This window comes from Monodon monoceros, unplaced genomic scaffold, assembly GCF_005190385.1.
Source record: "Monodon monoceros isolate NGI ecotype Baffin Bay Population unplaced genomic scaffold, NGI_Narwhal_1 Super_Scaffold_9, whole genome shotgun sequence".
In the NCBI taxonomy this organism is placed as follows: domain Eukaryota; kingdom Metazoa; phylum Chordata; class Mammalia; order Artiodactyla; family Monodontidae; genus Monodon; species Monodon monoceros.
Genome location: NW_021703786.1, coordinates 21,542,187 through 21,569,618, shown reverse-complemented (window position 1 = coordinate 21,569,618; position 27,432 = coordinate 21,542,187). Strand labels below are relative to the sequence as shown.

Genomic DNA, 27,432 nt, shown 5'->3' with positions numbered 1-27,432 from the left:
TTTTTTTTTAGTTATTTTACTTTATTTTTTCAACATCTTTATTGGAGTATAATTGCTTTACAATGGTGTGTTAGTTTCTGCTGTATAACAAAGTGAATCAGCTATACATATACATATATCCCCATATCTCCTTCCTCTTGCGTCTCCCTCCCACCCTCCCTATCTCACCCCTCTAGGTAGTCACAAAGCACCGAGCTGATCTCCTTCTGCTATGTGGCTGCTTCCCACTAGCTGTCTATTTTACATTTGGTAGTGTATATGTATCCATGCCACTCTCTCACTTCGCCCCAGCTTACCCTTCCCCCTCCCTGTGTGCTCAAGTCCATTCTCTACGTCTGCGTCTTTATTCCTGTCCTGGCCCTAGGTTCTTCAGAATCTATTTTTGTGTGTGTGTGTGTGGCTTATATGTTACAAAATAAACAACTGTGGCAGATATAATGAGAGATGTTACATAACACAAACTATAAATTATATTTATTGAATTTGTTTATATTAAGAGCTGGAAAAGCAAAAGGTTTTAAGTGCCTGATGTGTGCCAGTCAGTATACTAGGAGCACCATATCATTTCATTTAACCCACACAAGTCCAAAAATAGAGTTCCATTTTTCACATGAGGAAATTGAGGCTGAGAAACGTTAAATAATTCCCCAAAGTCACACTGCTGAAAGTGCTGGCACACACATTTGGACACAGGTCTCCAACATCAAATCCTGGGTATATTCTTTCTCCTCACCATGTTCTTTTAGTAGGTTCTTAGGAAATCCCCATATTTTATAAAGGAGTAATTAGGTGGTAATTATTTGCATTACAAAAATAATTCTATGTACCATGGAGTTTCTTTCGAGATTTCCAGAGATCCTTAACTATTGGACATATAATAATACAGAAAAACTTAAGGCTAAGACTAACATAAAATGCTAACAGTGGGAGGACTGCCAGAGTTCAAAGGCCATTTGTTTATTCATTCACCATACATTAGTTAAAGCACCTACTTAAAAAGTACATAATAGGGCTTCCCTGGTGGCGCAGTGGTTGAGAGTCTGCCTGCCGATGCAGGGGACACGGGTTCGTGCCCCGGTTCGGGAAGATCCCACATGCCGCGGAGCGGCTGGGCCCGTGAGCCATGGCCGCTGAGCCTGCGCGTCCGGAGCCTGTGCTCCGCAACGGGAGAGGCCGCAACAGTGAGAGGCCCGCGTACCGCAAAAAAAAAAAAAAAAAGTACATAATAAATGCTGGGAGTATATAGTGAGCAAAAACAGATGTAGCCCCTACCTTTCTAGAGTTTATATTATAGTGAGGAAGACATTATTCACATACTCTTCTAAATATGTGTAAAATTAAAACAGTGAGAAGTATTGCAAAGGAAAGGTACTTGGTGTCATCAGAGTGTATAAGGATGCCTAACCTCATCTGGGTGTCCTAAAAAAGCCTTCCCTGGGAAAGAAGTCCAAAGAATGACTAGAATTTGCATATTTTGAAGGAAAGGAAGGGGGTGTGCCAGGCAAAATGAACTATATGTTTAAAGGACCTGTGGCAGAAGGATAACATGGCAGATTTGAGGAGCTGAAAGAAGGTCGTTGTGGTAGCATGGAAAACATGAGAAAATATGATGCAAGATGAACAGAAGAGGTGGGTACAGACTATACCACACTGCCTAGTTTGGTGGCTTTTGCTTTTATCATTAAGAACAGTGAGAAGCCATTGAAGGATTTTAAGCAAAGGGGTAATATGATCAGATCTGACTTGTGAAAAGCTCATAGGGAGAGAATGGATCATAGGGTAGAAAAAAATTCAGAGGGGCTAAGTAAGACACTCTTAAAGTAATCCAGGGAAAAAATGGTCTGCCTTTAAAAGTAAATGTTTAGGGGACTTCCCTGGCAGTCCAGTGGTTAAGACTCTGCGCTTCCAATGCAGGAGGCGCAGGTTTGATCCCTGGTCGGGGGACTAAGATCCCACATGCCACACCAAAAAAAAAAAAAAAAAAAAAGTAAATGTTTATTAAGTTTCTTCCTTTCATTATTACTGCAGTTGCCTAATTTAAATGAGTATCGGGGCTTCCCTGGTGGCGCAGTGGTTAAGAATCCCCCTGCCAATGCAGGGGACACGGGTTCGAGCCCTGGTCCGGGAAGATCCCACATGCCTCGGAGCAGCTAAGCCCATGTGCCACAACTACTGAAGCCCACGCACCTAGAGCCCGTGCTCTGCAGAAAGAGAAGCCACTGCAATGAGCAGCCTGAACACCACAACGAAGAGTAGACTCCACTCGCTGCAACTAGAGAGAGCCCATGCGCAGCAACGAAGACCCATCGCAGCCAATAAATAAATTAATTAATTTAAAAAAATTTTTTAATAAAATGAAATAAATGAGTATCATTTTGAAAGATACCTATAGGCATAGTTTCAGAACTCTAGGTCATATATGGTCTGGTGGAACACCAGAAGGCCAGATCAGTTCTTTGGGGGGTTTAGAATTTAGCCAGGCACTGTGCTAGGCTTATCTCAGAGGTAAGTATTTTTATCCTTATTTTACAGATGATTAAAGCTAAAGCTCAGAGAATTGATTTGGTCATCTAGTGTCCGAGGGATCTTTATCTGCCTTGGATTGAGGTGTGGAGATCATACTAAGTATTCAAGAAATAATTGAGTCACATTAGGTTTGAATACCCTTTAGCTGTTGTTTTCTGAATGACTTTTTTTTTGAGTTATTCTATCCAAATGTTGAAATTCTCTGAGGAAAACACAGTTTATCGCATTATCTTTTATCTGTCTCTTTGCTGTGTTGTAGTATAGAGGAAATACAGATTAGATAGCAGTGATTCTGTAGTATGTTTAAAACCTGCTATTATATTCACTCCTTGCTAACACCACATATTTTTGTTCAAAGGTTCAGCTTTCTGACTGTTTGATAAGAAAACAAAAGCACAGTGAGCACAATGACAATGACCAGATAGGTGCCTGTAGAATAATACCCGACTTATTTCTCATTGTCAGTAAATACCTGAAAATTCAAAATGTTAAGGCTTTGTGCAGCCTACCTGAAGAACTTGATTTTCTCAAATTGGTTAAGTTTTTTATGTTGTTGTTTTTTTTACTGCAATCAGGATCATATAGCAAACAAAGTAGATGCTCAATAAATATTTACCACATGGATGAATGATGTATTTCAGAGGTGGCAGGCATATTGAATAAGATGATAAGGAAAATGATCCAAGTAGTATGGAGACATGATCTCAGCTGCCATTTACCAGAAAAATCTGGTTATCTTCCAGGTATTTATAGATCACACCACTGAGAGATTTTATTGCCCCCAAATCTGATGTATTCCAACCCCTCGGTCAGACTGACCCTTATCTCCTTACCAGATTCTTGGTTCCTTTATAATGTTTTGCTTATTGTATCAAGGAAGAAACAGCTGGATGTTATTTTGTATTTTTTTATATTGCCAACATTAATGTTTTAATAATGTTTATAGGAATATCTTATATTTTACCTCCAGATTGGGTTACTAAAAGTTTACAGGTCAGTAAGTGGAAAATAGATTCAGAGTTTTAAAACATTCATTCAACAAACTTTATTGAGCATTCACTATGTTTTTTTTTGTTTTGTTTTGCTTTTGTACGCGGGCCTCTCACTGTTGTGGCCTCTCCCGCTGCGGAGCACAGGCTCCGGACGCGCAGGCTCAGCGGCCGTGGCTCACGGGCCCAGCCGCTCCGCGGCATGTGGGATCCTCCTGGACCAGGGCACGAACCCGTGTTCCCTGCATCGACAGGCAGACTCTCAACCACTGCGCCACCAGGGAAGTCCGAGCATTCTCTATGTTTAAAGACAGTTATCTAGGATAACTAAGGAAATAACTTAGTTAAGTAGGATAACCAGGGAATTATAGAGAAAAATAGAATCTGGCTTTTGCCCGCAAGAAGTTGCAACCTGGTTAACCAAATAATATAACCAAATCTAATAAAAAGCCTGATATTTTTTTAAAAAGTATAAACAAAATTGTCTAGGACCTCATAGGATGGAGTAATTAATATTGCATGGGATAGATCAGTGAAGGCTTCATGAAAGGAAGAGACCATGTAAGCTGAATTTTGAAGAAAGGATGACAAATTTCAGGAGATAGAAGTTAAAGACAAAGGACAGCCCAAACAGAGGTGAAGACTCTGAAATATGAAAATACAGCTGATGTTTAGGGACTGATGGAGCTTTGTTCTGTAGATGTTTATTGTGTAAACTTTGTGAGGCTATCCAAGAGGAATCATTAGCAAGTTTTGATCAGGGAAGAAGACATGATAGTGATAATGATGAGGGCAGCAGCTAAAATTTATTGAGTAATTATTAGGTATGTGCTAGGAACCATTGTGTACTTTATTGGAGTCTTATGTTTTAAATTAAGAGACTGAGTCTTAAGAGACATTGTTACTTGCCCAAGACACAGAACTAGTAAGTCATGGAACATGAATTTGAACCCAAGCCTCTCACTATTGTCTCCTATTTAGCAGTGATGATGTTTTTGTTTGAGGAATTCTGGGACAGGATGGACTACATTGTAGCCTGTAGGTAGAAAAACCACTTAGGAAAATAAAAGTTTACAGGAAAGAAGATTCTGTTACAGACTGGGACTAGGAAGCAGGGGATAGACCCTAGGTACTTTTCTTTATGTGCAGTTCTATAAATGATGGTTAGATTCACTAACCAGCCCATTAAAATCTTTTAAATCCATAACTTACCCAGATTGATTTACCAGTACAATTGTTATTTCATGTATACTTACCCAATGTTTCTGACCTTGTATGGTGAAAGACTTTTTGAGTTTCAAACAAGGAGTACCTCTCCTAGTCCTGGCAGCGGCAGTGCTCCTCAAGGCATTAGTACTGCTGTAGTCTCTAATATGCAAAAGAGAAAGCACGTTTCTAGGTCAGTAACTTGTCTCTTCCCCTTTCAAGTATCTGAATTGAATTCCATAAATATTTATTGAACACCTTTTATGTATTGGGCTCTAATACTGTCTCCCATCAGCTAGACAAGTGATTCTTAATGAACCAAGATATTTGTGAACCCCACACACTGTATACACATTTTCTGTATATATGTCCATGTGCTTTTTTCTGGGGAGGAGGTCCATAGCTTTCATAAGTTTTTCAAAAGAGTATACTATAAAACGAGACAGAACTACTTACCTAGAAAGTAGAAGAATCGTTCTGAACCCTGAATGCTTACCAGTAAAAAGGTTTAAAAATAAGGCTATCTAAACTCAATCCCAACTTCCAGAGATTGTGATTCAGTGGATTTGAGGTAGAGCACCACAAGAAAGGGTTGATAGCCACTGATCTAGACAGGAGTAACACTAAAATGCACTCTGTGAGAACAGAAACTATTTGTTATTTATTGTGTGCCTAGAGTCTAGAAAGTGCTGGCACATAGTAGGCACTCAGTAAATATTTATTGAATAAATGAATATTAGAGCTCTCCAGTGAAGAAAGCTTTATGAAGTAGATATTATTTAAGCTGAGTCTGTAGGGATGAGGAATTTATAAGAGGAGGTAGGTGAAGGAACCCACATTCCCCAGTGAAGGAAAAGGAAGTACAGAGACACAGAGGTCTAAAAGTTCATGGGGAGTTGAGTGAGTAAATTCAGATATGTTAGGAGCCATACAGTGAAGAGCCTTATCTAATACGTTATGGAGTTTGCACTGTGGGCAGTGAGGTTTTATCACTTAATTTAGACATGTTAATTTGAGTATTATATGCAAGGCTCTGTGCTAAGAGTTACCTTGAAACTCTCTATGTTTGTATATTTATGTTCTTTTTCTTCCACTTACAGGCTGCTATATGGCAAGCACTAAACCACTATGCTTACAGAGATGCAGTTTTCCTCGCAGAGCGACTATATGCAGAAGGTTTGTAATCTGTTCATTTCTATAGAACTGTAAAAGAATAAAATATATGGAATTCCATCACTTTTTATGACTGTAACAAGATTCTGGGTTTTTTTTTTTTTTTTTGGCCACGCCACGCGGCATGTGGGATCTTAGTTCCCCGACCAGGAATAGAACCCGTGGCCCCTGTATTGGAAGCACGGAGTCTTAACCACTGGACCGCCAGGGAAGTCCCCTGGGTATCACTTTTGTTTTATGTTTATGATTGACACTAGTTCATAAAAATATTTCCAAGTGTCTGTGTAGCTCCTTATATGCTACTTTTAATAACTGTGTAGAGTTGCTTTGGGTTTTACGCTATGGTTTACTTAATCATGTTCCCGTCTTTAGGTATTTTTTCCCAGGTTTTTTATTAGAGTCTATATTCTGTGGCTTAGAGCATGGGTTTTGAGCCTACAGCCTTAGTACAAACCCTAACCCTGTCACTTAAACGTGCAGTAGTATACTGTGGGCAAGTTACTTAATGTCTGATTATTTCAGATTTCTCATCTATAAAATAAAAATAATAGTAGCTGTCTCATAGAATTGAAGAATGAAGTAGTATATTTAAAGCATTTGGCACAGCCTTCTGGCATGGTAATAAATGCTCAGTAAACATTAGCTGGTAATGTGTTTTCTTTCTGTCATTAATTATTATAATCCTCTTTCTAAGATGCTAAGATAGATAATTATGTACAACTTTTCTTTTAAGTCATTTCCTTGGGTTATATACTCTAAAATGGAATTTATGAGTCAAAAGGTGTGATCAGTTCTACAACAAATTACTTTTTGCCCAGTTGATAACCCAGCAGAGAGAGGTGTGATAATCAAGGTGTCACCAATAGTGTAAGACTTCCTTCATAGTCCTATCAATATCAGATTTACCATTATTATGTATTTTTGCTTACTGGAAAATTGTGAGGTATTTTGTCTTGCATGTTTATAACTGTGAAGGATTCTGGGTATTTTCTCAAGTGTTTATTTTAAATGTATTCCTATTTCTGTGAGCTGTATCTTTGTTTATTGCATATTTGCTCCAGATTCTTTGCCTTTTAATCTTAATTCTATTGATTTTTATTAATCTGATATTTTAAATTGTTATGTAGTTGAACTCATCAGCTGTGTCATTTAAACTTTCTCCTATTGCTCCAATAGCTGGAAAATTGTCATCTTTCTGCAACTCAATAAACATACAGTTCTTGGTAGTTTAAAAAATGTTTTTAAAAATTTCTGCTACAACTAAGATCTGACATAACCAAATAAATAAATAAATATTTAAAAAAATTTTATCATAGTATTATTACTTAGTTTGGTCCATGTTATTTATTAAATAATTTCCCCCCTGCCCCACATGGTATCTTACTTGGTTTTATATTAAATTCTTATTTTATTTTTTAAATTTTTATTTATTTATTTTTTATTGAGGTATAGTTGTTTTACAATGTTGTTAGTTTCTGCTGTAAAACGAAGTGGAGTTCCCTGTGCTATACAACAGGTTCTCATGTATTAGATTTTTAAAAAATGTTTTGCTCTGTCCCCAGAACCTCTCCTTTCTTTCATTAGTTAATTTTCTGTTTTTAATTCAGTATCATACTGTTTTATTATTAACACTTTATATTGTCTTTTAATATCTAATAACGCCTATCTCCCATCATTTTTTTTCCAATTCTTTCTTTGCTAAGAAGTCTTTAACCTTTTTTTAATTCTTTATTTTTTTCATGTGTATTTTACTACTGCTTTGAAATTTCACAAATATTTTGATCAGTGCTGACCTATTATAAGTCTATGAATTAATTTAGCAAGTACTGACATGTTACTATCTTAAAGCCTTCTTAACCAGGAACAGTGCTGCCTTCTTTTTACTCCAGTGTTTAACTCAGTTTTCCCACTTTTTGAGTAACCTCCCATTGGATTACTTACCAAATTTTTAAATTTTTTTTATGATTGTAGGTGAGTTTTTTTGTGTGTGTCTGCATGAACTAGTAGTGGAACCTTTCTGCTCAGTTATATGATTTTACTCAAATAAAGTGCTTAGTAACCCAAACTGCAGGCATAGAAGGTAGATATTAGGGGTTTGCTAGGCATGTGTCAAAAAGGGACAAGGGATAAGAACATTAAGAATACAGGCAAGATGTGGACCAGGAAATGTAAACTACATAGGAAAGTTAACACAGGAAGGGATTGGTAAATAAGAGGTTTTAGAGAGGTACTGGAAGTCCAGATGAAGTTGAATTGGGAGATATATGAGAATAACTTAGGAGAGGAAGACTGTGAATGAGGTGCAGAATTCTTTCGTTAATGAAGCAGAATGTCTTGAATTTAGTAACTGAGAGTTATAAGGAGAAGGTATGAATCTCAGGAGGAAGGGATTTCACAGAAGGACAAAGGGTAATGCTTGGAAAAAGTTGTGAGAAGCAAGGAGGAAACCAACCTTACTGTGGGATAGGAGGGAATTAGCATCCCTTTGGGAGTGCCGACAGGTCCTCAGGGGAGAACAGGAGTTCAGTGAGGAAAGTGAGGGAAGATCTGTTGAGCAGAAGTCTGAGGTCCAAATGAAAAGATTTAGAACAGTGAGAGGCTTAGGAAGAAGGTAATATAATAGATTGCCCTATTCTGCTCGATTATGTAAAAGCAAGGTTGATTGTGGATAATCTATTTATATATATTTTCATTGATACCTAGGCAGCCCCCATGTTTTGCTGACTTATACTTTCTTTTTTTAAATTTGTTTATTAAAGGGTAGGCAGTTTCTAGTTTATTATAGTTAGATTCCAAAAGATTGCAAATTAGTGGTTTCAAATTTAGATGAACAGGTTTTCCCATAGAATTGAGGCAGGATTCCAAATTAATCCACATAAAGCTGTTTAATCCTCTTTCTACCTGTGTCTGATACAGTGCTTAACACTTGGAAAGTTGCTCATTGTTAGTTTCTCTCAATATAGAACCTAACTACTCTGTTTGACTATATTTCTGTGAGGGAAGATTTTAGAATTTAAGTGCAATGGGAGCAGATACTATCCCAGCTCAATAATGAAAACAGTAATTCTACCATTTATTGATTTCTTACTGTGTAGTAGGACTCTGAGTACTTAATATTAATTCCTTATTTAGTCTTCAACAATCCTATAAAATAGACATTGCTATTACCAGTTTAGAAATGAAGGAACTAAGACCATTGTTCACCAGGTTTCTACCTGTCTTAATGATTAATGGGCCAGATGTAGAAATTGCATTGAGTATAGTGATTTCCATAAATTGGGCTTAGTTGAAGAGAACTGAATCAGAGTAAAAGGTTCAGCATCTGGTTCGCTTCTCTGTCTTAACCATTATATTGAGAGCCCAAACTCACAGAAATATGTAACTGCAAATGGCAATATTTAAAAAAAATTACTTACACAGTTATGTTAAGTCATCATTGAGGGAAGTTTTCCAGATACTTCTAAAGATACGGCATATTGTATCATTTTTAGGCCCTTGCCTGTGGAAAATTTGATAAATGTTATCTTGTTGCTAAAAATTCAAGTCACTTTGTCATATGGGGGGACAGAAAGGATATCTGGCCCATTGGCCTACTCTTTTACTGTCATCATTAAATTCTTACTGGTGAAAAAGATGATGCTTTTTTTGTTTTAATATTCTCTTTATTTATTTATATATTCAATTCATTCATTCACTCATTCGTTCATTTGCCGTGCCGTGCAGCTTGCGGGATCTCAGTTCCCTGGCCAGGGATTGAACCCAGACCACGGCTATGAAAGCCTGGAATCCTGACCACTAGGCCACCAGGGAACTCCCAATGCTATTTTTTTTTAATCATCATAGTTTTCATTTTCGTTAGGTGTTAGTGAATTAAGACTCTCGTCTTCCCAACAAACTTTTTAAATCCAAGACTCAACTATTTCAATGCATTAACTTAGATGTTTCACACAAACATCACATACATCAAACTCAATTCATGCAAAACTGGATTCATAATGTTCCCACTGTAATCTGACACCAATATGTCTTAGAAAAGCTTCCTAACTGATTTTCCCATATTTACTCTTTCCTGCCGCTTCCCTTTCCCCCTCCCAAATCAACCCATTCTCTTTACTTTCCTTCTCAAAACGCTTTAGAGATCTATAATAGCTATAATAATTTATCCCTAAATCTTTACATAGCTTGCAAAGCCCTGCACAATCTGGCTGTCTGCTTTCTCCTTATATATTGCCATTTCCCCCTCAAACACCAAGGAGCCTTTTAAAAGTTCCTCCAGCCCTCTTATCTGTGGTGTATTTACTCCAAGCATATTTTCAAAGTATTAAAAAATATTAACCCCCATCATATACAACAAGTATAAAACCAGAGTTAGTACTGAAGTTTAGGAGGTGAACAAATATAGAGAAAATAAAAATTAAGAATAGTATTAAAATACTGAAGTTGTATATGTAGGTGAAGTGTTCAACAACAGAAATGACTCTGAAGGGTGGAACAAATCATATATGTAAAGTACAGCACCCAGGCATTTGGAAACAGCAAAAGTGATAAAACGGAATTACTTGAGTTTGTGGCTCAGTGTCGTGTATATATACCCCACATGAATGTCAGATGACTACTCAGGTATTGCAAATTTAGGTCAATAATAATAATTTAATAATGGCACCTAGAGCTCTTACTATGTGTCAGGTGCTATCCAAAGTACGTATATATTAACTCATTTAATTCTAACAGCACTAAGTACTTAGGAGTAGGTATCACTATATCCTTATTTTACAGATGAAGAAACAGAGGGTCAGAGAAGTTAACTTGCCCTAATAAGTCACATAGCTAATAAGTGGTAGCGCGAAAATCCAAACTCAAGCAGTTTGGCTGTAGGGTCATTACTCTAATCCATGTGCTATACTGTCTGTAGGTAATTAAGATGAAATGTGTAGGGACTTCCCTGGTGGTCCAGTGGTTAAGACTTTGCCTTCCAATGCAAGGGGTGCGGGTTCGATCCCTGGTGGGGGAGTTAAGATCCCACATTTTGGCCTTGCAGCCAAAAAAACAAAACATTTAAAAAAAACCCAAAAAAAACCCACAGAAGTGATATTGTAACAAAATTCAATAAAGACTTTAAAAAATGGTCCACAGCAAAAAAAATCTTTAAAAAGATGAAATGTGTATCACAAATCATAGATGATTCCATAGGTTTTATGCCCTTTGAATACTTATAACATCAGAGTTTTTGACAGGGTGGCAAGCAGAGTACTCTAACCTCTAAGGAGTTCTCTGTGGTATTTGTAGCGTTTATCAAGGCTAGGTAGAGAACACTCACCTCAACAGACTTTTTTAAGTCTTACCAAAACTGGTGCATTTTGGAAAAGGCTGCTCATTTAGATTATAAGCCAACATGAAGAAGAGGTGTCTGTCTGATTTAAAAGCACTGAGGGACTAATTCATCTTCCCATTTGATGGAAATGTATGTGAAGGATGCAGGCTTTAAGCTCCTCTTAATTATTTTGGGCTTATATTAAATGACCTAACCTATATTTGAAGCCTAACCTGTTTGTAAGAAGAGGACTTTCAGTATTGTTCTGTAACTTCCTGTTTGTTTTTTCACCTAACAATGCATCCTGGAAATCTTTGTCAGTTTTTTTTTGACAGCTGTAGAGTGTTTAATCACATGGATGTACCTTAATTTAACTCGTACATGATTGATTTATCAGTATTACTTTAAGAGTAACTTTGTGGAATCAGTGTTTACTTTATTCCTGTTTATAAAACACAGCCATCTCAGGACCACCCATGGGTTCTGCATCTGCAGATTCAACCAACTGCAGGTGCAGAACCTGCAGCTACAGAGGGCCAGTTGTATATTATGCACCATATAATTCCCAATCACATATTTTAATTAAGGCTGTTAATAAAGGATGGCAAATAAATGTCATGCAGACATCTATAACTATTTCCAGATCCTGGTATTTTGAATTTTGCACACTTACTGGCAAAGCCATGATCAACCTTAGAATTTTTCTGAGTTTAGTACTTGAGGCAGCCACTGTCAGTCAGTTGGCGTTACTGTTCCAGATGAAATCTATTTGTCAGTACTCTACCTTTTTTAGATTTATTATAGCCACTTACTGCTGGTTCACTAGCTATGTTTGGGGCTGTCAAGTTATTTCTGGGAAGTCTCAAAAACCACCCATGTCTCCCCATGTGTTTTACAGCCCTTCAAGTTGTTCTGGATTTACTTCACTATCTTATAGTTTCATTAAGCTTAAGATTTGTTTAAACCTCCAATCTATAATCTCACTTAAACATATAGTTTTTAAGTCATCACACTTCAAAAAAGTAGTTGCAGTATGACACTAAACTCACACACACAATATTTGGTATCTTTATACCAAATACTGTGTGTGTGAAAGCACTGAGGGACTAATTCATCTTCCCATTTGATGGAAATGTCCCTGAAGGATGCAAGCTTAAGCTCCTCTTAATTATTTTGGGCTTTTATTAAATGACCTAACCTATATTTGAAGCCTAACCTGTTTGTAAGAAGAGGAGTTTCAGTATTAGGAAATTTTACTACAGTGAAAAATGGACCTAAACATAAGTGTTTGTAAACAAACACTTGATAAAGCATTTTTTTAGCTGAAAGTTGAACTAGTTTTTGGGAGCCATTGTTTATTGGTATAACTAGTTTTTAAAAGCTTAATTTTTTAGATGACAAGAAACTAGGCCTTTGCAAAATCTATAAGAAATCACACTTTCAAACTTATGTGAATTAGCACTTGTATTTCAATGAAATTAACGGTTTGTTCCCACTGCAGTAGAGCTCCTCATTCATTTTTTTGCTTCTGAATCACAGATACTACTATAGATCCTATTAACACATATATGCTAAAATTTCTTATCATTTACTACATGTCATTTATTGTACACTGTTTTTTATACTAGGGTTTCATGAAAAATAAAATGGACCAGAGAAGAAGGGTTCTGTTGGGTTTTGCTTGCACATACATGACATACAACAACAACAGCAAAAAAAAGAAGAAAGAAAGAAAGAAAAGAAAAGTAAAGAAAAGAAAAAGGAAAATCTTAATAACAGGAAAATTTCAAATTACTTTTTTATCCCACATCTTTGAGTTAACTTTTCAGGAAGATGTGGCAAGTTTATCTGTACTTTAAAACAGTGATTCTCAAACTTTAGCATGCATCAAAATCACCTGAAGGGTTTATTACAGCACAGATTACTGGTCCCCACTCCCAGAATTACTGATTTTAGGGGTCTGAGCTGATATGGGGCCCAAGAACTTCCATTTCTAACAAGCTCCAAAGTCATGCTGATGCTGGTATAGGGACCACACTTCAGGAACCACTGCCTTAGATGATCCCTCAGTGCCTTGATATTATTACATAACCCATTTTTAGAAGCACAGAACAGATTTTCCCCTCTTTCTTTCTATCCCCTTTATTGTTACCTTTCTAGACTCTCATCTGGGGACTTCCCTGGCCGTCCAGTGGTTAAGACTCCGCGCTTCTACTGCAGGGAGCACGGGTTCGATCCCTGGTCCATTGGGGAACTAAGATCCCATATGCCACGTGGCGTGGCCAAAAAGAAAAAAAAACTCTTATCTGGATTGGTTGTGAGGATAGAAGTGAGGTGATGGTCAGTTTGGAAGAGAGTAAATAAGGGGAAAAGTGCCACATTTCATTAACTAAGGCATTTCCTAATGTAAAGAAAAGGCAAGCGGTTGATAAATAATTCTGCTTTTGCCATTAAAGAGCAGTTTAATTATTGTTACTGGACAGGTGTCAGGTCTGTCAATTGAGTGTTTAAATAGTGTGGATATTCACAATTTAGAAATTTTTTTCCTTTTTCTTAAATTATCTTGAATATACTCTAGTGTATATTTGGTGTTAGAAGTAAGTGGGTTGGTTTTTTTGTGTTTGTTTGTGTTCCAATCTGGTCTTTTTTTAATGTACAGATTGATAATTACATTTATAACCCTGAGTTTCCCTCTCATGAAATTTGACTTCTGTCCTCTCAAAGAGTCTATTAGAAAAATACTACATAAAAACAAGATGCTTTTCTGGTAGTCTATTTAAGGGTAGTTGTGTGCATGTGTTTGCTTTTCTTAAAGATTTACAGAGAATACTACGATTGTCTTCATTGTATTATTTCCTTGGTTCCTTGGGGAACTAACTTTTCTGTCAGAAAAGTATTTCTCCTTAATTCAAATTTGAATTAATAAATTGTTTTTTGTATTAAATAACATGCCTGATTTTTTTTGTTGTTGCTAAACTTGTTTACCTATTGGTAGGTGAAAATGATTACCATTCAACATACTGAATAATAGCCAATTTTTCTTGTGTGTGTGTTCTTAGTACACTCAGAAGAAGCCTTGTTTTTACTGGCAACCTGTTATTACCGCTCAGGAAAGGCATATAAAGCATATAGACTCTTGAAAGGACACAGTTGTACTACACCGCAATGTAAATACCTGCTTGCAAAATGTTGTGTTGATCTCAGCAAGTAAGTTTCTAAATCTTTTCTATCTAATTTTGTTCTACTTACACTGTAGAATTCTGGATAAAATTCTTTTGATGGATTAAACTCTGACTGACTCCCTTTCTCCCCTCTTTTGATAGTAGAGGTTTGTCTGTTTCAGTAAGTTTTGAAATGTTTACACTGCTGCTTATGGCATTATTATTTTGTTATGGAGAGATTTCATTGTTATGGTATAAATAGTAGAATTTAACTCTGGAGAAACCTAAGTTATAACTAATTCCAATCATTTTCTAAAATGATCCTAAGTGTTATTTCTTCTCCTTTGCTTTCATTGCTAGACCAGTTGGAATAAGCCTGAAAACCTAACTTACCAGTTCATCTGAGATTAATGCTCCCTTGTGTCTAGATAGTTGTGTAATTAGTTGCCTTTCAAGATCATTCTGTTTGGGAACCATTACTCCTTTGAAGCAAGGAGGCAGATTCAGGAGAACATTTCTTTTGCACAGTACAGTTCAACCAAGTCAGCTGTCCATATTCTGAATCTGGAGGCTGTCCATATTCTGAATCTGGAGGCAGCTAGAGATTTAGCTAGTTGTCCATATTCTGAATCTGGAGGCAGCTAGAGATTTAGCTAGTTGTATTCTGTCAAACTGTTTTCTGTGCTGTGAGAAATGGAATAATGGTAAAGGCGACTAAACAGATAATTGTAAAAGCCTTTGTATTTAGTCTGTAGATTTACAGTGAGAGAATACAAATAAGCCTCATAAAGTCTCCATAGTCTGCTAAATATTTTATTTGTCCAGTGTCTAATTGATGACTTTTAAATTAAAGCTAGCTAAAATATATATAAAATTTCTGAGACATTTGTTATTGAATTATTTCTACTCCAAAGATTCTAATGTTAAATTATTTAAAATATACTTATTTAATTTACCAGTTTCTTAAGCCAGTTCTTATATTAGACATTCTTATCCCATTTATAAATATTTATAGTTTTTAAAAAGTCCCACTGATAGTAACAGAACTTTAGATATCAAGTTTTATGTTTAGGATATACTATGTAAGCTTACTTGAGAGTTTTCCACATGATGATTTGGAAAAAACTTTAAAACACAAACCATTACAAACTCTGATATGCTAAAAATACATAGCGAAATCAGGCAAATTTCTTTTCCCTTTGGGGAACATTTGTAATTTTCTATATCAAGAAAACATAATTGATAAATAGAGATGAAGTGCTATTCAGGTTTTATTTGTAAACCTAAAAATAACTGAGGCCATTAAGTATGCAGTTTTTAATTAATATGTTAGTCTTGTTTAACCTGCTTGCAAATTCATACTTCAAGGAATTATAGAATTAAGAAGGACCTCCACATCTGTTAATGAAGAACCATTCATATTTTCCCCCCAGTATAATGGTCTTCCGTTTCTTTTGACGTGAGTAATGTGTATGTTGCTCAGACTAGATTTGTACGTACAGAGAATAAAGGTAACTGTTTCTGTTTTTAAAAGTTAAGACTGAAATTTTAAGATTTACTTTGTCTCCATAGTAAGAGGTACATTAGTAATGAAGAATGTCTTTACACACACTGCTTTTTATATTGACTTTTTTTTTTTTAATGTGTAAATTTGTGTTTTAAAGGCTTGCAGAAGGGGAACAGATCTTATCTGGTGGAGTGTTTAATAAGCAGAAAAGCCATGATGATATTGTTACTGAGTTTGGTGATTCAGCTTGCTTTACTCTTTCATTGTTGGGACATGTATATTGGTAAGTAAGAATGATTCAAATTACCAGAAATTTGTTTCCAGTACTAGAATGCTTTGTGGTTTTAAAAAAACCTATGTTGATCTGTGTTTATCAAATAGCATTTGGTTGAGTAGTACACAGTCTTGTAGTTCCGTGATCTTGTTAAACCTGTAAAACAGTAGAGATTTTGATCCTGTCTATGACTGTCCACTTTGCTTTAATGGTAAATAGCTACAGCAGCACTACCGAACAATTGAGTGCACATGTGGGTTTTTTTTTACCTTGGGTGAGGAGAATATCTTCATGTGACCTACCGAGGAAAAAGAAGCAAAGAGTGAAGTTTTTTCTATGATATTAAATATCACCACTGCTCCTTAGAAAGAGGCATGAAGTCATGTTTCAGTAATAAAGAATAGCAGTTCCCATCTGGTATGTCATAATGAATTTGACAAATTTCCTGTGATGGTAGCTGAAATGATAGTGATTTTACAAATAATCTTAAAATTTATTTACATTTATTTTAAATTAAGTCTCTTAAAAGCAAGTGAGAATGAATTCAGAGTTATCACTATGGTAATATTGTTCTCACTGATTTTTATTCTGAAATACTCTGAGTTGGGGAGTAATTAGGTAACAGGAATTGTTCAACTGCCCATGGGAGGGTATTTCATGTGTAAATGTCATCTGTTGCATGTGGGAGAAATGATTGAGGATTGCTTATCTAAAGAATTAGGTTAGCATCTGTTCTAAGGTAAATTGAGCCTAGTTTGAATAGCAGTTTTTTTAAAAACCTTGAAAATACCTTTTTGAACAGAATAAATTATTTGGCTGAAATTTGGGGCTCATTTTCAGATGGCACCACTCTTTTGAGAACAGGAGTAAGTAAAGATATAATACCAATATCTTCATTTATCTTAATAGAAGGACTTGGAGTAATGGATTTAGTTCATGCAACTATGATTCTTGTCATTTGTTCGAAACACTTTGAGATCCATCCCCTATTATGGCTAGACACCATACTTGGCACTAGGAATGTAAAGATAAATAACTCACTGTCCTCCTCTCCATCCCCAAAAGGTTTATAATAAAGTGTAGGAGGAAAGAAGTAGTAAACAAAAGTTTATAAATTTTTATCATCACAATTTAAGTGCTATGATAAAATTTGAGCAGTATTCTGTTCAAATGAGGGAATAATCAGTTCTACCCAGTTAAGAAGAGAGGTAAGATGGTAACTGGGAAAGACTTGACAGAAGAGTCGTTTTTGTTTCTTTTAACTTCTCAATAATAAGAAAATTAGAAAATGGGCAAAATCTTGAACGGACACTTCACCAGAGAGGGTATGTGAATGGTAAATAAGCACATGAAAAGATGTACCAAATCATTAGCCATTAAGGAAAAGCAACTACCATTAGAAGCTATTACATGCCTATTAAAATGGCTAAAATTAAAAGTATTGACAATATCAAGTGCTAATGGGGATGCAGAGCAATGGGATTTCTCATACATTGCTGGTGAGAATGTAAAATGGTACTTGTACATGAATATTCGTAGCAGATTTATTTGTAAAAGCCCAAAAATAGAATCAACTCAAATTCAGTGGGTGAATGAATAAAAAAACTGCATCCATACAATGAACTACTACTCAGCAATAAAGAGGAACAAACGATTGATAAACATAATAACTTGGATTTCAAGGGCATTATGACAAGTGAAAAAAGCCAATTTCAAAATTTTACATACACTATGATATCATTTATATAACATTATTTAATAAAACAAAGTAAGGGAAGGTGTTAAATCACAAAAGTGCTATATATATATTACTAATTATTTTAAAACAAGATCACTTGTTTAAAAGTTTTTGAAGGTGCAGTTTTATCAAGTCCTAACCATGAAGAAGGAAGGTCTTTCCCCTTCCTCAGAGAAATAAGGATGGGTTATTTTTATTCATCATAAAGTTTACAAGATTAAGTATCCAATGGGGCACAACCCTGCTTCAAAAACTGGCGCTTCATTTCAGTCATCGTACACCTGTCTTGTGACCAAAGTTGCACCCCATAATCTAGAAACCCATGTGTTATTGTTTTGAAGCTACAGCTTGTTAGGTTATCTTTTATCTCCAGTATTTTGATGTAGACAATCATTGGTCTTTTTGTCTACAATACCACATGAAACGTGCATCTTTAGGACACAGCTGATACTAAGTTTGGTTCTTAGATTAACCTATTTCTTCCCAGTGCCATTTAAATAGTTTTTTTTAACCCCAATTCTTTGGGAAACTTCTTTCGGTGTTTTAGTTTTTAAAAAAATCCATCTAAAGTTGGGGCACTCCAGACAGCTTAATTTTATTACATCTTTTCCCCTTTTTATCTCTCTATTGAACAGAGATCTGTCTCCCAGATTTGGTTATTGTAAGTCCACATCTGGCTTCTTCGCCAGTTAACTTTTATGTTATTGGGTTGGCCAAAAAGTTTGTTCAGGTTTTTCCGTAACATCCCAAACGAACTTTTTGGCCAACCCAATATTTATACATACCAGTATCTATCCATGTGTGTGCATGTGTGTGTATATCTGATCTCTTCTTAGCAGACATTTTGTTTTACATTTATTTTATGGTCTATTAATCAGGTCATGGCTTATTATAAAAATCAGCCTTGCCAACTTATCAAAGGTTTAAGAAAATTTACCTTTTGCTAATGTAAAAAGAGAATATAATTTACATAATACTGGAGAAGAGGATTTTCATCACAAATGATCACCTCTTACATTTTCATAATATTTTTTCTTGAATAGATTATTTTATCTTTGCTTCATCAGTTCGTCCACCACTTTTCTGGCCATTTAAGTAATTCATATATTCTCCTCAATGCAACTTTAAAAATTATTAGTAAAAGTATTTTATGATATATTGTACAAGCAAAGCAAGGGGACGAGGCTATTGTAAACAGGAAAGAGGTAATATAAAAATGAGAAATCTAATTTCCTGTCCTCAGAAAGCTTATAATCAATTGCAAGAGAGCACACATGAAAGATAAATAAATTGGGGACTCCCCTGGTGGTCCGTTGGTTAAGACTTCGCTGTCCAGTGCAGGGAGTGCAGGTTCAATCCCTGGTCGGGGAGCTGAGATCTCACATGCCTCCTGACCAAAAAGCCAAAACAAAAACAGAAGCAGTATTGTAACAAATTCAGTAAGGACTTTAAAAATGGTCCACATCAAAAAAAAAAAATCTTTAAAAAAAAAAAAAAGGTAAAGAAATAGACAAACCATAATTAGTTATATAAGCAATGAGGGGGCTATATAACATGAGTTAGTTTAGGTCAAACATTGAGATTTCACTGTACTTTTCTTTTCATGGCCTTATGTTAAAAGTTCCTGAGCGTTGATTTGACACTTTCCACTCCTAATTATTACTTTCAAAAAATACTCTTTTTATGTCTTTGCTTTGTTTCCTATTTTTAAGTTACCCCTCTATCCATGGTAAATGATTATATTATTCTTGTTACAACTATTGTTCCTTTAAGAAATTTCATCTAAGCAATCCTAGATATAGACTGATAAAACTTACATTTTCTGAAAGCCTGCCTCCTGCTTCTGCTTCCTTCTTTGTCTATGTGTTTATTGGGTCAAATTAGGCAAATGTGGGAAGCTAGATTGTCTTCAACTAGTGGTATTTTCTTGTCTTTATTACATCATTTATTCTAGTTTCTATTCACTTGCAAAATTTGAAAGTAAGGCACACCAATATATAGTTACCCAAGGGGGTCTTCTTTTCAGTTCTCTGAGATACACTGACAGCACATAAACAGATTATGTTTTAACTGATAGTTTCATTTGAAGGTTGTTTTGAAAATCTTGGTTAGATGCCATCTGGTCCTTTATAAAACCTTAGGGTTTTGGAAAAATTGCTGTATCTTAATTTTTTTCCATTAGATAATGAAGAATTTCAACCTTAGACCAGGTGAATAGTATTTTTTAACCTGAAAGCTCCAACAAGTCTCACTAACCCTCAATCCCATCTTCCCCCATTTAAAAGCTAGGGAGGGGCTTCCCTGGTGGCGCAGTGCTTAAGAATCTGCCTGCCAATGCAGGGGACACAGGTTCGAGCCCTGGTCCGGGAAGATCCCACATTCCGCAGAGCAACTAAGCCCGTGCGCCACAACTACTGAGCCCACGTGCCACAACTATTGAAGCTTGAACGCCTAGAGCCCGTGCTCCACAACAAGAGAAGCCACCGCAAGGAGAAGCCCGTGCACCACAACAAAGAGTAGCCCCACTCGCTGCAACTAGAGAAAGCCTGTGTGCAGCAATGAAGACTCAGCGCAGCCAAAAATAAAATAAAATTAATTAATTAATTTAAAATAAAATAAAAGCTAGGGAGGCAACAATGCTGTTCTAATAATTTCCAGATTGTTTCAAGTATATAGGGTCCCAAGAATGTTGTTTATATTCTAAATGTGAGCCTTTATATACCCAATTTAGAAAGAAACGTGAATTTTCCTTTAAGAGCTACCACCTCTACTTTGTTAAAAAATCTGATCATTTAAATGTGCTATTATTTGAAGCATTTAATTCACTTTCAAAATTACCACTGGGATTTATATTTAAAATCAACAATAAGACTGAAATATTTGGGTGTTTTCCATATTTCCTCAGTAATTCTAATATCCAACAGGAAATTAAAAGCAATATAGTATTTAAGAAGGCTATGATAGCTTGTTTATTTTGTTAACATTCCTTTCAATTCATGTTCTGTTTGCTTTTACCTGACTTTTGACTTGAACTGCCCTAAATAATAGAGGTTGGAGGATGGTAAGAAGGAGAAATTGATAATTTAAGAAAGAATCTAGCAGAGTACTCTCAGAACTTATATAAGATTTACCTAATTTTCTGTATCAAAAGTTTCTTTGTAATAGACGTTTTAGATTTTATAGCTTGTCTAATCTATTTGTTTGTCTTTACAGCAAGACAGATCGGCTTGCCAAAGGATCAGAATGTTACCAAAAGAGCCTTAGTTTAAATCCTTTCCTCTGGTCCCCCTTTGAATCATTATGTGAAATAGGTAAGCTTGTAGAGGTGGCTACGGGAGGGTTCTTCCATTTCTTCTTCTTCTTTTTTTTCCCCTGCTTAATTTTTGGAGAGTGATACAAATTATCCACAAGAAAAGTATTTTTCAAAGCTAAGGGCTTTTAAAATTGAGAACAAGAAATAAGGTAGAATCATATGTTTTAGGAATAATGTGCCCATTCTTGTGTCCTCTAGAATGAGTTGTATTGTGAGTATAACACTAGCCAAAACAGCATTCTGGGTAAGAAAAGAAATTAAAAGAATGCCCAGAGCAGAAACTGTTCTATAAATAAGACCTGGATAATATGGGGGGAGAGTGTCTCAGTATATATGTTCCAGGATGCACGAAGGATCATTTTAAAACATTGTTGTGTCTTTACATGGAAGTGCTCAAAACTTTAGTATGATTTCTACAGGGTTTCACCTCTTCACCCTCACTCCTTACCTTGAGCAAAATGAGATCTATTTGCTTTCTGCTTTAAAACAAACACAGAAATCTGCATTCTCCTGTGATTTATTATATTTAAAGTCAGTGTCATTGTGGTTTAGTTTATTTCCTGAATTTACAGCTTTATCTTAGGGGTAAACTTTTACGATAAATTGATGGATGGGCTTTTGGGAGATAAATCTGATTCACTGAAACAGAAGAACTTTAAAACTTTGGATAAGGCCATATTTCCACTGATTTATGCATGCTTGAAAAAAAAATTTAACCTTCGTTTCCTCAGAGGCAAACTTTTTTTTTTCCCCTTCACAGGTGAAAAGCCAGATCCTGACCAAACATTTAAATTAACATCTTTACAGAACTTTAGCAGCTGTCTGCCCAACTCTTGCACAACACTAGTATCTAATCATAGTTTATCTCACAGACAGCCTGAGACAGTTCTTACAGAAACACCCCAGGACACAATTGTAAGTGTATTATACACTAGTGTTCAAAATATTGTGAAAATGAAAATCAATGATCTGAACTAAATAATGTATCATAAATGACATGGTAGAAATTTTCTGTTTCAGGAATTAAACAGATTGAATTTAGAATCTTCCAATTCAAAGTACTCATTGAATACAGATTCTTCAGTGTCTTATATTGATTCAGCTGTAATTTCACCAGATACTGTCCCTCTTGGAACAGGAACTTCCATATTATCTAAACAAGTTCAAAATAAACCAAAAACTGGTCGAAGTTTATTAGGAGGACCAGCTGCTCTTAGCCCATTAACCCCAAGGTAAGACAAATAAAAGATACTTTAAAATGTGCTGTAATATTAAACGATCATATAGTAATTCCTATATTAGTAATATAAATTAATATGAACAGCAACTTCTAAACATTATGGAAATAGAGGTATTTAATAAGTCAATAATGAACCTATTCCATTTTCAGAAAATGAAGTAATAGAAATACAGTACCTGTGATAAAAATTCCGTCTTAAATATTGGAGAAAATTTTAAAACATGCCTTATTCAGCTGGTGTATGCATTAAAAAATATTGTGTTTATGGCTGTGCATCAGTGAACCTCTTAAAATGTTGGATTGCTTATGATAATAATCAGCGTGACAGCAGTGGTTATTGTTAAAGTACTGTATTCCAAAATGGGAAGGAAGAATTGACACCTATTGATATGAAATATTTTGTCAAATTATCAGAAATATATGTATATATAAATATAGGAACCCAGCCCAGAGGAAGCATATCCAAAAGAATCAAAATAAAAAATTATATGTTAGGGGCTTCCCTGGAGGCGCAGTGGTTGAGAGAGAGTCCGCCTGCTGATGCAGGGGACACGGGTTCGTGCCCCGGTCCGGGAAGATCCCACGTGCCGCGGAGCGGCTGGGCCCGTGAGCCATGGCTGCTGAGCCTGCACGTCCGGAGCCTGTGCTCTGCAGCGGGAGAGGCCACAACAGTGAGAGGCCCGCGTACCGCAAAAAAAAAAAAAAAAATTATATGTTAAAACAGACTATGAGTTGGGTCCCAGTTCCAGGGAGCTACTAAAATAGTGTGACCATGAGATTACAAAACTCATTGAATCCACAGATGTGTTCATTGGCTTCTGGAGACATTTTCTCTGTAATAGGGCCTAAATCCCATAAATTCCAAGAATTTGAAGTAATTTGATAATTTGGATCTTAGCTTTTACAAATCGACTCTTCTTTATTTCTAATAAATCTCCTGAGTCAGTAGTTGCTGCTCAATGTAGTTTATTGTTTGATTTTTTTTTTTTTAATTTTAGTTATGGTGGGTGGAATAGTCTACATTCACAGCTTATTTTTAATCTGCCCCTCAGATCCTAAATGCCCCCAAGACTGATTTGCCATTCTCTTCCTTTTAGACCTTCTAATTTAAGTATACTGCTGCTTTATATATGCCTTGATGACTTTTTGACACCTTGATTTCAACCTCTTCTCAGTTTTGGGATTTTGCCATTAGAAACCCCAAGTCCTGGAGATGGATCCTATTTACAAAACTACACTAATACATCTTCTGTAATTGACGTGCCATCAACCGGAGCCCCTTCAAAAAAGGTATTTTCCATGTAAAATACAGTTTTGGTATTGATGAAGGAAATTCATTTAAAATTTCAGTCTGTTAAAGGCAATTTCAGAATCTAACTTTCTTTAATTGCTGTTGCCTTAGAAGAGTTTATCTAAATATGAAAGAAAGTTGTCATTATCATAGCCTCCAGTCATAGTAGGAGACACAAAGCTGGTTGCTCTTTTGGCCATGTAAGTTTGTAACTCACAAGTATAGTTCATTTCAGCATATAGCTAAATAAACATTCAGATTTTTAATTTCCTTTTTTTAAAAAACAAAATTAAGATTGTTTCTATCCCTTCAAAGGTAAATAATGGAAATTATACCTGCCATAGTTTTTGCTTATCCCCACCACTATGTTTGTTTTTTAATTTTACTAATTAACATGATAAAGCCAGCTATTTCTGATAATAAAATTTTTATAGTGGATCCTCATACAGGTGGAGTAAATATGTAGTAAATGTATAGTAAAATGAAAAATATTTCACAGTATCCTTATAGTAAATACTGCAACAAGACTGAGTTGCAACTGCGACTCTTTTTATAATATTCTTTTATTAAAGTCTGTGGCAGTAGAAGCCAAAGTGCTGTTTATTTAAAACGTATCCATGGTGCAGGGTATCTTATGTAAGAATTAAATTAGTTATATGTAAAATACTTATCGCCGTGCTTAATAGATGTTTAAGAAATGGAAGGTAAATGAGTCAAACTGGTACGTGAATGACTGATATAGCCCTTTTACCCTCCTAGAGAGACATGTTGCTTCTTGTTTTGTTTTTACTCTTACTCCTGAACTTCCTTAGAGTCAGCAAAATTTTTTTCTATGATAGCTTCTTAATGAGTGATAATAGGAACTCCAAGAGTGGTAAACAGGGACTATAAAGTAGTTAATATGTGGATTATTTTAAATAGGATTTTTTAAAAGTTGGCAACTACCTGCTGTTGTATTATTATGGGAGTGAAATATAAGTGTGGAAATCAGTTTATTACAGTTATGAGAAGGCATAGTAGGATGGTGGTTAGCATGCCAGGTGAAGTAGGCCAAAACCATGTGAGTCAGAGTAATTAAGGACAAGTTAGGCGATGAACAGGTACATGATTTCATTGCCCAGTCTCAACCTCTTCCTGTCTCAACCTCTTCTGCCTCTGTTCTATTACAAGACATTCCTGGAAAAGGTATACTTCTAGGTCTGCCTGCAGTATCAACTAAAAATATCAAACCAAGTAGTGAGTTTAGTACATAGTACTTTGCTAAATAAGGACCAGAGTTGACTAAGTTTTGTCCCTTGGATGAATGTAGAGGTGCTAATCTGGGGAAGGAAGAGGAGGAAGTGTTATAAAAGTTTTATTGAAGGGAGTGGTAGACTAGGTTAAAATATTCAGTGGATAGTTAGTTATAGAGGAAAGACTCTGGCCAAGTGATAGAAATAATAATTGAAGGGTTAAAATGGCCAGGCTCTCCTCGGGAAAGAGAGAGTAGCTAAAGATCTTAATTTGGTAGTAAAAAAAATTTTTTAGTATCCACTGACACAGTAGCCAGAGATCACTTTATAAAGAAGTTAAGTGAGGACTTCCCTGGTGGTCCAGTGGTTAAGACTCTGTGCTTCCACTGCAGGGGGACATGGCTTCATCCTTGGTCGGGGAACGAAGATCCCTCATTACGTGTGGCTCAGCCAAAAAAGAAAAAAAAAAGGTTAAGTGATTAAAATAAATAGAAATAAGGTAGTAAATTAGAGAAAAGAGAAGGGGCAAGCAGAGACCAGTTAAGAGAAGATTGAACACACCAGAAAGTAATTCTAAGAGCAATATTCTTAGAATTTGGAAAATAATCAGATGATTTTTTTTTTAATCTACTCCTCTGAATTACTCTAGAACTGTTTTTACTAAGTGCCAAAGAAGGGATATAAAATCTTACTGTATTATTATTTTTTTATGTATACTAAGTTAGATCATAAATCTTGAGAATAGTAGCTGTCTTAAAGTTCTTCAGCATTTAGCCCAACTGGGAAAGATATATAAATAAATGGCTTCTAGGAATTTTGAGCCTTTCCCTGGAAACTAAAGTTGAAAGATGAAAGGATAGTATAAGGGTAAAAATACTGAGGTTAATATGAAGAAATAGGCTGATGTTCATTCTAATATAACATTAAATTAACCTAAAATGACATAAATAATGACATTAATAGTTTGTGTTTTCAGATGACAGACGGTATATAATATGAAATCTTGTATTGGGAAAATGTAGATGGGCACATCATGATGTCTTTTATCATTTACAGTGCAATTTATAATTCACAAACCTTAGACTTTTTGTGTTTTACAGTCTGTTGCCAGAATCGGCCAAACTGGAACAAAGTCTGTCTTCTCACAGAGTGGAAACAGTCGAGAGGTAACTCCAATTCTTGTTGCACAAACACAAAGTTCTGGCCCACAAACAAGGTATTTATTATGGTGTCATTATTTGATACTGTTCATTATTTGATATTGTTTCTTATTGTGAAACATGATTGTAATCCTTCAGTTTAGGCAGGTTTTGACTGTCCCAAGAATTCTAGAATGACTATTTTAAATTTTGAATATGTTAAATTTGAAATTTCTAACTTACTGAAAAACAAGTTTAATTTTTAGTTGAGTATTATTATGCAAATAAAGACAAGAGTTAGCTAAAATACCTTTTTACTCTAATTGCCTCATGAATTTGTTTGAACTAGATATTCTGAGCAGTCCTCCAAAATAATTTTGTTCTTTTTTTATATGACCTTCTCCACTGGTCAAGTACAGATAGATTATTCTCCCCTTCCCCTATTATGCATTTCTATAAACAGATCATAATACTAATCTTCCAATAAATCTTCAAATAATGAATCCATTTCCACACAGAAGTGGTGTTAAGTAGGATCTCTCTTGTTCAAGGACTCAAAAATAAATTATAGCTAATATTTTAAGAGAAAGCTCCAACTTTGTCTCCTAAAATAGTGAACATGTACCATAAGTCTTAAAACAGACGTACGTGCGCATACACCTTGACTATATAAAAGGCCTCAATATTTCTAAAATGCCAGGATGGTAAGTCTCATCATGAGGGCCAGCTCTCAGGCAGGTGACAGTGATTGCCTCAGGCTCAGTTATGAGAAGGAGCCTGAGGCCTTCTGCAGAGCAGCATTAATCAGGCCAAGTATATGCTAGTCTTGAAGAATACATAAACATAATTTATTGAATTATACATTTCACTTTAAACAAATATACTAACTAATATGCATCAACTATAATGATTTTGTGTTCTTTGTATTATTAATTCCATTTTATCTTCTCTTTTTTTAAGTTAAGGTATAGTTGATATACACCACTTTATCTTCTTTATTGCTTGTTTTAGTTTCCTACAGCTACTGTAACAAAGTACCACAAACTGGGTGGCTTAAAACAACAGAAATTTATTCACTTACAGTTCTAGAAGCTATAATCCAAAATCAAGGTATAGACAGGGCCATGCTTCTTCTGAAGCCACTAGGAGAGGATCCTTATCTTTCTAGCTTCTGGTAGCCCCAGGCATTCCTTATTTTGTGGTAGTACAACTCAGTATTTGCCTCTGTCTCCACATAGCCATCTTCCCTGTGTGCCTCTGTATTCAGATTTCCTTTTTCTTATTAGGACATCAGTCATGTTGATTTAGGGCCCACCCTGATGACCTCATCTT

At 35.5% G+C, this 27,432-nt stretch overlaps 1 protein-coding gene across 8 annotated transcripts in view; it reads left to right on the top strand.

Annotated features, from left to right (window-relative positions):
- CDC27 (cell division cycle 27) overlaps nucleotides 1-27,432 on the top strand; it is a 58,449-nt gene that overhangs the window by 5,746 nt on the left and 25,271 nt on the right. For 5 of the 8 annotated variants that reach the window (XR_003791922.1, XM_029211690.1, XM_029211685.1 and 2 more), the window contains exons 1-9: nucleotides 276-3,269; nucleotides 5,822-5,897; nucleotides 14,265-14,412; nucleotides 16,031-16,156; nucleotides 21,099-21,196; nucleotides 21,959-22,113; nucleotides 22,219-22,430; nucleotides 23,614-23,728; nucleotides 26,062-26,177. Coding sequence is in view for 7 of the 8 variants with exons in the window: in XM_029211690.1 (XP_029067523.1) it covers nucleotides 3,225-3,269; nucleotides 5,822-5,897; nucleotides 14,265-14,412; nucleotides 16,031-16,156; nucleotides 21,099-21,196; nucleotides 21,959-22,113; nucleotides 22,219-22,430; nucleotides 23,614-23,728; nucleotides 26,062-26,177 (1,091 nt within the window). In the remaining variant the exon portion in view is untranslated. Of the gene's footprint in view, nucleotides 1-275; nucleotides 3,270-5,821; nucleotides 5,898-14,264; nucleotides 14,413-16,030; nucleotides 16,157-21,098; nucleotides 21,197-21,958; nucleotides 22,114-22,218; nucleotides 22,431-23,613; nucleotides 23,729-26,061; nucleotides 26,178-27,432 lie in introns of those variants that run through there. The other 3 variants (XM_029211686.1, XM_029211687.1, XM_029211691.1) reach the window with 2 other exon arrangements.